This window comes from Styela clava, chromosome 14 (genome assembly GCF_964204865.1).
Source record: "Styela clava chromosome 14, kaStyClav1.hap1.2, whole genome shotgun sequence".
In the NCBI taxonomy this organism is placed as follows: domain Eukaryota; kingdom Metazoa; phylum Chordata; class Ascidiacea; order Stolidobranchia; family Styelidae; genus Styela; species Styela clava.
This window is the reverse complement of record NC_135263.1, coordinates 9,586,612-9,599,697: the sequence shown is the minus strand read 5'-3', so window position 1 is coordinate 9,599,697 and position 13,086 is coordinate 9,586,612. Positions and strand designations below refer to the sequence as shown.

Genomic DNA, 13,086 nt, shown 5'->3' with positions numbered 1-13,086 from the left:
AAACAAAATTTTATTGACCTAATTTACAAACATAGCAATCTGAAATAAAAACTGAACAGGATGGATTTATGTGATTGGATTAAAAATTATAATTCTCCTAGAGTTGAAATCCTTTGCAAAATCTTTTCAATCCCATAAGACGATTTGCTGTAGTATTACTGCATTGTAAACGATTTTCGATTAATTTATACACATGCGAATCCATGTTTTTATAAATCAATGTCATAAACTAGAGTACCATAAATCACCACTAACTTCTGAACTTATAACTATACCTATAAATGTGGCATGTGTGAAGCTCAAAGATACACAATACAAACCAAGGATTATAAAACTTGTGAAAAAGATGAAACATCATGTTTATAATTTTGCGAGCTTCAATGAATATCTATGACCCACTGTCTTTTTCCCCAGTTTCCACAATCCAGCAATCACTGAATCATGCAATAAAAAAATGATGATTGGCTCATTCATGAAATACAGAAATAAGGTTCGCCACCAATGATATAGGTTTATGTCCACCTTACTGGGTCACAACCTATCGAGGTTGCTCAACTTTTGAACTATTAATAAGACTTGAATGGTCAAAATTGTAAATTGCATAATGGAAAAACACAGAAACACCGCGGTTGGACGTGTCGGTTAACGTCCTCGTGCCACAGTTTGCAGAGAATCGTTGACGCTGAAATCTGAAAATTGCGTTAGAACGTCCTACTGTCCTGTCTGGATATCAATTTTGATGTGAAAAAGCGCGCTACACGAGCAGTTAAGTCTGCTTGTATTTCATAATTTACAAACAGTTGTGGTAATGAACGTCAGGGCGTAACGAAAATTAGGCAAAAAATGAAAAGCGATGTTGGTTTGTTTTCTGCCGAAATATTTCAAATTTTATGCTTGGATGAGCAAAACCTTGGTTACATCATACGCATGATTGATTTCGAACGGTAAGTACGTCAATTTAAATTATTGTGACTTTCTTGACATGAATAAAACAACAAAAAAATACAGTCATACGAAACTGAGAGTAATCCTAGTACGAGTACCGGTATACCGTAACTAACACCAACGTAAGCAACGTTCAAGCACGCGGCCACTCACCAACTAGACAGTATCGTTTTATTTTCCCATTAATCAATAATGAAAGAATGTTGCGCACCCTGTTTTTACCTAAAATTTACAGGGGTGAGCTAGAACTTTCGGTTGCAAATGAAATTGTTCGAACTGGCTTGAGCCACAAATCTGATCCTAATTCGAAAACAGCAGGCAACATCATTGCTCATCATCTTAAAATGGCCTCAATGTCATTCCACCAGGAGCCCAACTACACAAAAAGTTAGTGGCCAGCTGATAAACTTCCATCAAAACGTACATCTGAGATGGCTGCATTATCGCTATATTCGGATAACTTCTAACAGAAACAACTTGCTGAGGAATCAATAAGATATTGTGGATATACTTTACAATATTATTACACCTTTGTTCACAAACAGTTGCTTATTTTGAAAACAGACAAAAATGATAAATCATCATATGATGATTAATTAATTTGCTAAAAGCATCATTAACATCACGGAAAACGGATCGCTATATTCAAATAACTTCCCAACAGAAACATCTGGTTTTATATGGTCGGATGAACACATCTATCAAATAATGTACCGTATCTGCTTTCTAATATTATAACCCCTTCGTGCACAGACAGTTGTTCACAAACAGTTGCTTATTTTGAAAACAGACAAAAATGATAAAATTATCATATGATGATTTATTAATTTGCTAAAAGCATCATTAACATCACCGAAAATGGATCGCTATATTCAAATAACTTCCCAACAGAAACATCTGGTTTTATATGGTCGGATGAACACATCTATCAAAAAATGTACGGTATATGCTTTCTAATATTATTACACCTTCGTGCACAGACAGTTGTTCACAATAAAAACAGGCAAAAATGATAAAATTGATTTATTAATTTGCTAAAAGTACGCATTAAGATGTGTCAAGACCATGTTTCTTGTTGATATTTTTTATTTTTCTGCATAGTTTCATAAAATTCAAATGCTTCTTTTTCGGTCATCTCTCCAAATTCTTTAAAAATCTTCAAGAAAGCATCTCGGACACTATCCGGCATGTTTTTTGAATTCCTAAACATAATAGAGATAAGATAAATTGATACTGACTAAAACAATGATTAACTTATAATAGAGAATACCTACCCTGCTACATAGATATTTCCATTGCATTTACTAATAATATCCCACAGTAATTGACCATGTTCCGCTATCCTGTGCTGAACATAAATTTTTTCATCTTGATCTCTTGAAAATGCAGTGAATAATTGCAGACATCTATCTTGAATCAAACTATTCCACTCTTCTTGAAAATAAAAATCAGCATCCTTATTCCGACATCCAAAAAAGAGAACATTTCCTGAAAAAGGGAATTTTACATGCAATGCAATTACGTATTTCAGAAATTTTCAGTCTAAACCAACCTATAAACCAGTGCTTCTCCACCTTTTATAGTTGTGGAACCGCGATATGCTATTGGGCTCATCACAGAACCTTTACTAACAATTATCCAAAACAGCCATAAACATATAAGTCAAATTTTTCAGTGTTGGACACTCTGACAACGAAAAGTCATCACAGAAGATAAAATGGCTCAATGTTGCTCAATGAAATATTTATACATATCTACACTATTCGAACGACTTCTGGTTTTATTCTTTATAGTTGGTAAACTAATAGATATTGGAAAATTGACACAGAGAGAAACCACAACTCGAAGAGAAACCCCAACCGGACACTACAGAATTCTCAGAACTCACCTAACCCCAGTTGAAAAGCACTGATATAAGCCAATTACAGTATCAACAGTGGGCACTGTGTTCAAAATCACCCACCTTTCTCTTCATTGCATACTCGTTCATGTATTGCACTTCGAAATGGGGCTACACCAGTGCCTGGTCCAATCATGATGCAGGAAGTACCATTAGGTTGTAAATCTTTGCTAGATGCATTAGGAAAGCTGATACCTCCCGTTTTAATCCAAATTGGAACCTTTGAACCTTGGTTCAAAGTTGACAACCACGTAGAGCATAAGCCTTGTCGAGGGATATGAAGCATGGTTTTGTATCTAAAAGAAGTGAATAGGAGGATAAACAACATCATGTAAAGAGATAGGATTTTATCCAGGTAGAGTAAAGGGAGCTTAAACACACAACAAATTACAAATGTTACTCTCCATGTTACCAAACCAGTCTGATGTGGTAAAACAGTGGTCGTCAAACTTTGAGACGCGACCCCATTTCAAAAGTTATGACGTATGATAAGCTTGTGACGCCTAGGTATGGAAAAGAAAAAAATATTTCAAACCACTAAAAACTAATCACAGCAAAATCTCGGTCCCAAAAACTCTATCACATGCTCTAGATTTTGTGTTACAATTTAATTATTGCCGTCACACAATAGCCTTATTATAAAAGATATCACTGTAATTCAGAATACCCAAACTTGCTATGTAGTGCTAGTCAGCTCAGTGTAGAATGCAACCCAACTTGGGGTCGCGACCCACACTTTGGTGACCACTGTGGTAAAAGATAACCAGTTACCCCAATTTTTCTATAACTAGTAATCCTAGAAATTTGAAGATTGTTTAAATAAGACCACATTTCAAATATCTAAATTCATTTCCTTACTTGACAATTGCCACGAGAATGTGAATTTCATTGACATGTTTAGTAGGTGACGATGCAATTGAAAATGCTCTAGGCTGAATCATTGGAATAATCTCGAGCAATCGTGCTAATGGAATATTTTTGACAGTCTTGTGAAAATCCTGAAATTGAAAACAATATTTAATACAATTAAAATAACTACCAGCAGTTGAATTCATTTAAATAGTGTCAAGCACAACTTTAGATTTTTCACCTCAAAAACTTCCAATATGTTTCTTCTGGGTCTGTTTGCATAACTATATCTTTCATCCGTACCTTCGGGGGTTGAAAATTCAACTAATTTTTCATTTTCCAACTCATCGGATGCAAAATGTTTCAACATTTGGAAGAAACTTCGTCTAGAAATGTAGAAAGATGAGAATGGTAAATAAAATATAAATTTGCAATAATATGGCTTTCCATGATAACCATTACCATTTTATTTTGACCTAAATAATACTAGGTGCATAAATAAGTATGTATATCTACAAATGGCAAGTTGTACTAGTTACTAGATTTTATTTTCCATTTTAGCTGATGGCTCTCAACCCCACTATGAGCAAACCAACTGGTACATATCAAAAAGTTAAAATGTGTAACTTTTATTTAACCCTATAGTAAATTAAAAAAAACTAAATTCAAAGAAAAAAATGGTGTTCCAATGAAAAAAGTGCTACTATCTCTCTATAGTTCTGACTGAATCTTATTTTTAACATCTTACACCAAAAATGAAAAATTGTTTTATTTAGATTCAATATTATTTTAATTATGTTTGCCAGTCTCAAGTCAACAAAACAGAACAAGCGAACAAAATCCTAAGCTTTGTACAGTACAAGGAGTTGAGTATACCAAGTATACCATGAAATGATAAAAATCCTAAAATAAAATGATAAAAATGAACTTCAGAATCCCATACATCTGTATAAAATTATATTCTACCTACCTAGGTACAGACATGAAATCAAGATATTGGGTTGCAAGCTTTTCTAATGTAGTTGGATTTTTCATAGAGAAAGGAAGAGTACTGGAATCATCAGTTGATGTGATCAACATTGTTTTATTTGGGTTTAAATGAGAAAATGTATCTGAACATAAAAATGTATGAAATGAAAATAATTTGTATTAAAATTTCTAATTGTAGTCGTAGACTAATTGCTTAAAATTTATTTTTCTTGGTTGCAGTACTCGCACACAGCAAGCAGAAAAAGTTTGAAGAACACTGATCTATAGATTAACCTATATGCTATCGGTATCAGATAAAATGTTCTCAAACGATAGAACACCAAATAAAATTGCGTGAGGGACATGTTTTGAGTTCAATACAAGTATGCTTGTTAGATGACAAAAAGGCACAATTAACCATATGCATCTTAAGATAATACATAAAAAAGAATGAAAGCATTCAAGAAAAATATCAGACAAAGCAAATTTCAAATTGATTTTTTCCAACATAGCATTTACCTAAAAACAACTGGATAATTTGCAATAACCAACCTAAAAATCTTTTCACATTTTCCTGTGTATTGGATGGTCTGATCATTACAACATCTCCAGGTTTATAAGAAAGTTTTCCGTCAGATTTAGATATATCTAATACCACATGAACTGTATTTTGGAAATGATTGTCTGGTGTAACACGAACATTACTTTTTACTTCAGCTTGGAATGGATTATTGCGACAAAAAGAGCCTTTAAAACAAAACAGTATTTCTTTGTCACCATATTCTTATTATCTTATTTCTATATTAGTGGTTTGCGAATTCGCCTAATAAAACTGCTATTGTTATTTATTGGGGGAACTGACCCTGATGGCTGTATGGTCGTATCGCTCCTCCCAGTCTATATCGAAAAACTTTGTGTATGTTGTTGTATATTTTTATTATTGTTGGAATGCTTGTTTTTTTCTGGTTGACGGAAAAAATAAATCTCTCTTCTCTTTCTCTTTAAAGATTTATCAATTATATCAATTCCCCACACTTCATTTTGATATGATATGATTTACATATTTATCCCGGGGGAGAGGAAAGCCGGCTTATCCATATGGCGAACCACGGCCTCTCGTCCGGTTACCATTCCAAGTCGGGTATGGGATTAGTTATATTGTTTGTTTTCGGAAGCATGGACTTGGTGGTGGAGGAAGCCGTAACCGACCAGCGGTTACGTGAACCACCCAACGACGGCGAAGAGTCCAGCAATCCCCTCGCACATAACCATCCCTGCATGGGATTCGAACCCTTTTGAAATCTAGACATTTTCGATATGATTTTGTTTTTCTTATGGGCGTGATGATTTAGTGGTTGAACCACTAGACTATGTTGGCATCACAGGTCTAGGGTTTAATTTCCACACCCACCATCTCAATGTAATATATTGGCTAGGCAAAGCCAAATTGGAAAGATTCCTGGCTTTCTAAACTATAGTATCTCTTACCTATCAGTGGTGGCTTATTCAGAGTGAAAGGCATATAAAATATGTTCTATAAAAAACATACCCTTATCAGTGACTTTGATTTTTTTCTCCATTAAGTAAAGCTCATCATCATTATGGATTTCAAATCTTGGTGGCGGCAATGAACCTTCTAATGGATTGAGAACCTGTGATGTATAAACTATATAACATTATTATAAGTAGTCGGAAACAAAACAAAAGATGGGCCATGGCCCATAATGACATAAGATCAAAAATGTCAATTTCTGATGCTTTGGATTCACTGCAGCAATATATGCTCTCAGAGTCTTCAATTTCATGATAATGCATAATGTTATATTTCTAGTACTGAGCAAACTTTGCTTATTCCAATCCAAAATTACAGAAATAATATAGAATAGAACATGAAATGTATTCTTGAAATATATTTCTTTTATAATAAACTACAGTTCTGTTTTTGAATAATCATGAATATATTCATTATTCTAAAGTGATATTACCCCAGTTGGTAGTGGATACATCTCTAGCAACCTTGTCCACATTCCTGTAACCCACGGATCAACAGTGGCATCTGCACCCCACTCGTGCTGATCATCAGCTAGTCCAATATCAACAAGTTTCTTACCACCTATAAACAGATAAAGGTAAATAAATTTATTAATAAAGACGATATGACTAATTGGGGATAATAAGGTTGGGTATGGCTGTCTATAAATTAAACCTAAACTGCTAATAAGAGGGTACGTATACACACTTTTTCAAGTACTGTAATCACAAAATTGACAAACATTTATTTCCATATGCGTTTATTCGTAACAGATTATCAAGACCTTCATATTTATAACAAAAAATGTGTTACGCTCATTTTCTTACCTAATTGTTGAATTCTTCTGTCAATTTTTTTTGCTATAAAATTATACTTTGCATAAGATGAATCACCGAGCCCAAGCACTCCATAGCTAAGCTTTTGTAAACTATCATTAGGAAGATTTTTCCTCATAATGAAACGCCAGAATTTCTAAAAATTAAAATTGTGGAATCAAAAAATGAAGTTTTTATGAACAATGAATTTTGTCTGTGCTTAATTTACATAGGTAATAACTGAATGTGAAAGACAACAAATTCTTCAGACCCACTTTCATATTATCAGGTGTTTCACCTTGTCCTGTTGTAGAACAGACAAATAAAACAAAATCCTCTTCTATTAGGTTTTGGATAGAATATGCATCAAGCTCCATTACAGATGCCCTGCAAGTGAAATAATCTCATAATATTATTAAGGTATATTTTATGTGTGTATTATAAAATCATACAGAGTGCAGGCTTCAAAAAATAAATAATTGAATAAAAAATTTCTTCTCCTGCACAACTACTAATAGAGAAATCGATTTCCAATTTTCACTACTAAGAATATACCAATATGGCGAAAGAAGTCGTGAAATAACACATCAGACACAAACAAAATTAAAACTATGGTTAGTCTGAAATGAAATATGAAGTTTGTTTATTGAAAACATGATTAGTAACTTCACTTGTTATATGATCTATTTGGGGTTTTATATAGAAGTATTCGAAAGCCAGACACGAAATATGAACTATCTCTTTGGTATATATTTTCCCTGTTAACATCACATGAACATGTTCGCCAAATAGGAAAAGAAATCTTAAATTCATTAATAATACTCGAAATGTGTCCCACGACTTTGGGCGCCAATATTCTCAGCAACATCTTGAGCAGTTCCTGTCTGACTTCCATACAAGATTACAATTCTGTGACGTTGTTTAGCAACTGAAACAGAAAAATTTTAAGAAAAATTTAGAGGTAATATAATTGGTGAAGATTGAAATCGATGTCTAAGAGATGATTTAAGTATTTAAGCTTTTTAACAAATATGAGCGCATGTCTTCTTCAGTATGAGTTTTCCAAGCCATAAATCATGGTTTACATTAAATATTAATAGTTGCTTGTCCAGAGCCTTGCTTCGTAAAGAGTTTGGGCTCAAAAAAGGAAGGTTAATGAAACATGTCTGACAACGTTGATATCATATCAGCTATAGTAATACTTAGCCCAGTCATGCATCAGTGATTCTTGTATTCTAATTAGGGGTGTTCATGAAGTTGAATCCCACTGAATAAACCATATTTGCCGAAATAAATTATTGTTTGGATGCAGTAAGCATACTTGAATTATTCATAGTAATATCCATTGAATTTCTTCTTGTTTTTGGCTTTGTCCTTCACGTTCTGATGATCATATGGACACTGTTAGGTAAAAATAATATATTTCTGTATTTAGGGTATATCCATAAAGTAAGCTTTGAATGCCTTGCTTGGAAGTGGTTGAAAATTCCATACCCTTTTTCCTGCTTTCCACATTTGTATTGTATTCATATAAAGATATTCGTTTCCGAATCATTATGCTACTTGCAGACTTTTGCGTTTTGTGCATAACGTTATATACTTGATGGAAAATTGAGTAAATTATATATATATTCCGCATTTTTATTGCAATATATTTGCTCCCACATATGGCACAATCGAAAAATTAATTTACCCACATGTCTACAAGCACTCCCGCAGCACTTTCCTCTCTGCAGATGCTTTTCTTTTGTCCAAACTATATAACCAGTTTCCGGATCTTCGTAAAATGCGAGGTTGGAATTTATTGCTTCCTCATGTCTTCTTACTATTTCTTTGCCCCTGTCTGTCAAATTGTTCAAATCGTCCCAATTCTGTGAACACTTGAAAAATGATCTGCGTGTGATCTGAATAAGTCTAACGGGCGAAATAGACATGGAAAGCTCATGTGTCGACAACAAACAAGCGCAATATATTATCGCACACCAGCACAGCTGAGCTCAATGTCAAAATATTGTGTTGGTTTCTTGCCCATGAGTTCTGCGCTAAATAGCTAGCTGCGTTCGTGATGGATTCAAAAGGCTGATGGTGGCACTCACGGTAACTGAGACGATGACTTTAAATGGTAGCATTTACTTTTTAACCATAGCACGGCGAGATAGCGATGGAAAGGGGCCACAGTCTGAGGATATGGTGACAGTGTACACCGTCTGAGTGTGTAGGTTTACAGAGACTTAGGCTACCGACAAAGGCAGGAAAATACGAGTTTGAATTCTGAAATTGTTAGGTAATTTGCTTTATTATTTGATGAATTAAATGTCTCGTGCAAGAACAATATGACAGTCATACATCAAAATTGTAGTCAAGGATCTGGGATTTTCATGATTCTGTAAATTCTTGTACCGTACAAGAATATAGCATTGTCAGTGAGATAATTGTATATTACACTGAATTACAAACTCAAGTATAACATGTGATATTAACACAGTTAAAGTCACCCTTTAGCGCCTAGCGGTAATGTAAACCTTATATGCATTCACTGATGTTTACAAAGTCTGCTTGCGCTTGCGATTTTTAACAGTTTATATACCTGCATATATTAGCGCAAAAGTTCCAATTTTTTGTACAAGTTTTTGAGGCAACCAAATATAAATCAAAAACATATAGTATGTCAGAATTTAAGGCTGTGATGAATATTTGGCGAGGCCTATCTGGTCGTGATGTTCAATTTAATTTATTGCAATAAAATGCATTTATACACCTGTACACCACAGAATCAAATCAAATTTGTTCAAATATGAATCGTTCTCATATTTTTAATAAATAATTGGCTTTGCTTTGTCTTCATGCTCTGAAAAGTTATTGCAGTATTGGTATATAGTTAAACAATAAAGAAGACATTCATTATTACTTATTGTATTCGCAGGATTTCAATTAGTTTATATTAAATGATGCACCAGGAACAAAATCATGGAAACTTTAGAATCATGCTTTGACAAGGCTGACTATCTTATACAAGAAGCTGAGCAATCACCTTTACCAGAATCTAAAAGATCTATCCCTTCCACGAAATGGAAATCGTTTCGCAAAAAAGTTCGAGAAACTTATGCAAAATCCCTTACAAAACCGACAAAGGGGAATTTAAGACCTACAAGCAATATATTATCCTCATTAGTAAAAGATATGAATGGTGCTAGACTTCTGATAAACCTGTTTCCTGTGTCAGAAGGTTATTCGATTACTCTTATGAAAAGTGATGGAACATGCGCCGAAAATTTACATTTGCCTTACGAAGAAAAAGAAATTTTGGATTACATTGACAATGAAGAATTGCCGCCAATGCTCGTAGATACATTACATCGGAGCCATAACAATGCTTTCGTGAGTGGATCAGTATTAGCTGAAGTACGCGATTATAGAATTGCATCTGATGAGACAACATTCGAAACAAACTATGTTTTATTAAAACCCACACAACAAACTATTCAAAATGATGTTAACTTAATTGCAGAAGAAACTAGCAGCACATATAAATGGGGAATTGATGATAAACTGGCACTTGAAAGTGTTCTAACGCTGGCGACTGCTGAACCACTGTGCTTAGATGTCTCTCCAACAGTTGCGATTGTGAAAAATAAATTGCAAGCAAGAAAAAAAATGTTTAACACAATACCACTGAGGAAACACATCAGACGAAATGGTGCATTGGCTCGAAAAAGAGCAGAGCTGTATAAATCTCGTCCTGCACCATCTTCTCTAAAATTGCATGATTTTTTGAAGGAGCGTAAAAAGTTGAAAAAGGATAATTCTTCAGGTTTGGCTTCATCTATAAAGCTTCCAGTAACTGCAGTGGATGTATGGAGAAAGTCACCCCTAGAATTAGCAATGCCTGAAGATGTTGACACATCTAAGCATGTTAACGTATTTAAACTTCCTGAAGGAGGTATTTCAAATGAAGATATTATTGAAGTCCAGTCTATTTTACTCGAATCAGAAGGAGTAAATAGAGATGTATGTTCCCGGATTACAATTGGGCAAAGGCCGAGAGACATGCATTACTTTGGGATGCTACAATCTAATAAGTATTTCAAGCAAAGCATGATAGGAATGAAAGACATGAATCAAATATTTTCTCTCGGTACTGAGCATAGAGCAAATTTGTATATCCTACAATACCAAGAACTTTTTACGGAAGATGGTCGAAGCCCAGCTAAAGTTACAGTTAAACATGTAGGCCAGAATGCTGCGATATACCATATCCCAAATCAGCAGCAACCTTGGCAGCTAGCACAAGAGAAGTCTGCTTATTCAGTTGGGTCTGTTATAAACATTCCTATTGCAAAATGGAAGAAAATGAATATTCCGACTAAATATGAAGTAAAATCAAAACCCCAACAAACAGCTGCTGCTATTTATAAACAAATTCAAAAGCCACAAGTTCAAATCGCTGCTAATACTACTCAATTATCATCAACAACTCCTACTTTGAATGCAATTACACTCCAGAATTCTTCTCAGAGCAGTATCAATTTTCCTGTGGCGACTCCTAGCACTAATCGTCGGTTAGCAAAAGTGAAATCTAATCCTGGACCCGATGGCGCAATTGCTCAAATTCAAGCATTAAGACGGGCCCGTGCTAGTTCAGATTTCCAGAATATTCAATCTAGAGCTACATTGGTGACTGCCCAAAGTCCAATCCCAGATAATAGTCAAAGGATATTGACAACGAAAAATGTTTCAAATGTTGCTGGTCAAACATTCACTATGAACTCATCTGCTCTTGCAACCGCGCTGGGGCAAATTGGCGGGACAGGTGCTGTACAGGTCCAAGTTCCAGTAATGACAGTTAATTCGCAGCGTGCATCAAATGGATCATCACAAGATGGCCAAATTCAAGGCAACCAAACAACAGCTGTTATTAGAATGCCAGTGGCTATTGGAGGTTCTACGACTACATCTGGGCAAATTACTGCTCTGAACCTTCTCAGTGGTGGACAAAATGTCCTTGATCTTGGGAATATTCAGTTAACTGGAGGAGGTGGCATCACTATACCTGCTAGTCAGCTACCTGCAAATATAGCAATGCAACTTACAAGTATTGCAAATGCCAATGCACAGCCCATATCGTTAATATCTTCATCGAATGCACCCACTACCCATGTACAACCACAACAAATATCATTAGTTGGTCAATCTGGAACAACAACACCTATTGCAATTGTTGCTAACAATGATAATTGGCAAGTTCAAGACAGCTCAACTAACCAGGTAAGTATAATGGCCTAGTAATCGCAGATCAGAGAGACCTCTGTTCATGGGTAATTTCAGTTAACAAGAAAAGATTTTTAATTTTTTTTCGAAACAGATAAAAATCTTGGCAAACCAACAGTCTCTTATCCAGTTAACATTCCAATCAGTATTTTTTTTATTTGGTCTTGATCATGGAGGAAGCCGTAACAGGAAAGCAACTAAATGCTACGGAAGTGGGGAGTCCAGCCAATTCTCTTGCACATAGTTATCTCCAATTGGTCACATAGTCACATCTGACATGTATTAATTAACAGTCCAGAAAAGATATGGTAATATTGAAGTGTACCACAGATGCTTGAAAAAGTTGAATGAATGTTGCATCTGAAAACAGAACAACCCTCTCAAACTGGATATGCTATTGTAAACTGGAGTTAATCCAAATGAACTCGGTATTATAAAAAATCATCACTTTCTTCTTTTTATTGACATATTCCATATTATTCTCAGCAAACATACACCATAGCACCACGGACGCAGATCACATCAAGACCAATCCAACAGCAACAACAAGTTCAAGTTGTTCAACAGCTTCGTATCCCAGCACACTTGTTGAGCCAACTTACTGGTTCATCCGAGCAGGTTCAACAATTAATTGCAGCAGCTACAGCATCAAAAAATTCAAAAAGAAGATCCACAGCAGAATGATAAATTTGTTCGTTTTCAAACAATCATGCCAACTTCACTATTTATATTACTTACAGTAATGGATCATATTTTGCAATATATGATTTGCTGGTTGTTCCTATGCAATTTTGACAAAGTATATGTAA

General features: G+C 34.8%; 2 protein-coding genes across 2 annotated transcripts; one reads left to right on the top strand and one right to left on the bottom strand.

Annotated features, from left to right (window-relative positions):
* Positions 1 to 1,960: 1,960 nt before the first annotated feature.
* On the bottom strand, positions 1,961 to 8,564 carry LOC120340729 (NADPH-dependent diflavin oxidoreductase 1-like). Its single transcript, XM_078120065.1, has 13 exons — positions 8,504 to 8,564; positions 7,832 to 7,937; positions 7,285 to 7,396; positions 7,022 to 7,166; positions 6,649 to 6,776; positions 6,213 to 6,315; positions 5,216 to 5,410; positions 4,665 to 4,806; positions 3,936 to 4,080; positions 3,704 to 3,843; positions 2,909 to 3,141; positions 2,220 to 2,433; positions 1,961 to 2,147 (listed from the first exon to the last, which is right to left on the bottom strand). The coding sequence occupies exons 1-13, from the start codon at positions 8,562 to 8,564 to the stop codon at positions 2,003 to 2,005; spliced, it is 1,869 nt and encodes a 622-aa protein (XP_077976191.1). The 3' UTR covers positions 1,961 to 2,002.
* Positions 8,565 to 9,899: 1,335 nt separating this feature from the next.
* On the top strand, positions 9,900 to 13,077 carry LOC120341384 (transcription factor SPT20 homolog). The gene is made up of 2 exons (XM_039409878.2): positions 9,900 to 12,274; positions 12,764 to 13,077. Exons 1-2 carry the CDS (start codon positions 9,977 to 9,979, stop codon positions 12,959 to 12,961), a joined length of 2,496 nt encoding a protein of 831 aa, XP_039265812.2. The 5' UTR covers positions 9,900 to 9,976; the 3' UTR covers positions 12,962 to 13,077.
* The last annotated feature ends 9 nt before the right edge of the window (positions 13,078 to 13,086 follow it).

Excerpts from the sequence above, each read along its gene's own strand:
- LOC120340729 (XM_078120065.1), bottom strand. The coding sequence starts at position 8,564 with ATGATTCGGAAACGAATATCTTTATATGAATACAATACAAATGTGGAA. Across the intron at positions 7,167-7,284 it reads AAACACCTGATAATATGAAA|AAATTCTGGCGTTTCATTAT; the intron begins GTGGGTCTGAAG and ends TTTAATTTTTAG. Across the intron at positions 2,434-2,908 it reads AGTATGCAATGAAGAGAAAG|GAAATGTTCTCTTTTTTGGA; the intron begins GTGGGTGATTTT and ends TCCCTTTTTCAG.
- LOC120341384 (XM_039409878.2), top strand. The coding sequence starts at position 9,977 with ATGGAAACTTTAGAATCATGCTTTGACAAGGCTGACTATCTTATACAA. Across the intron at positions 12,275-12,763 it reads AAGACAGCTCAACTAACCAG|CAAACATACACCATAGCACC; the intron begins GTAAGTATAATG and ends TATTATTCTCAG.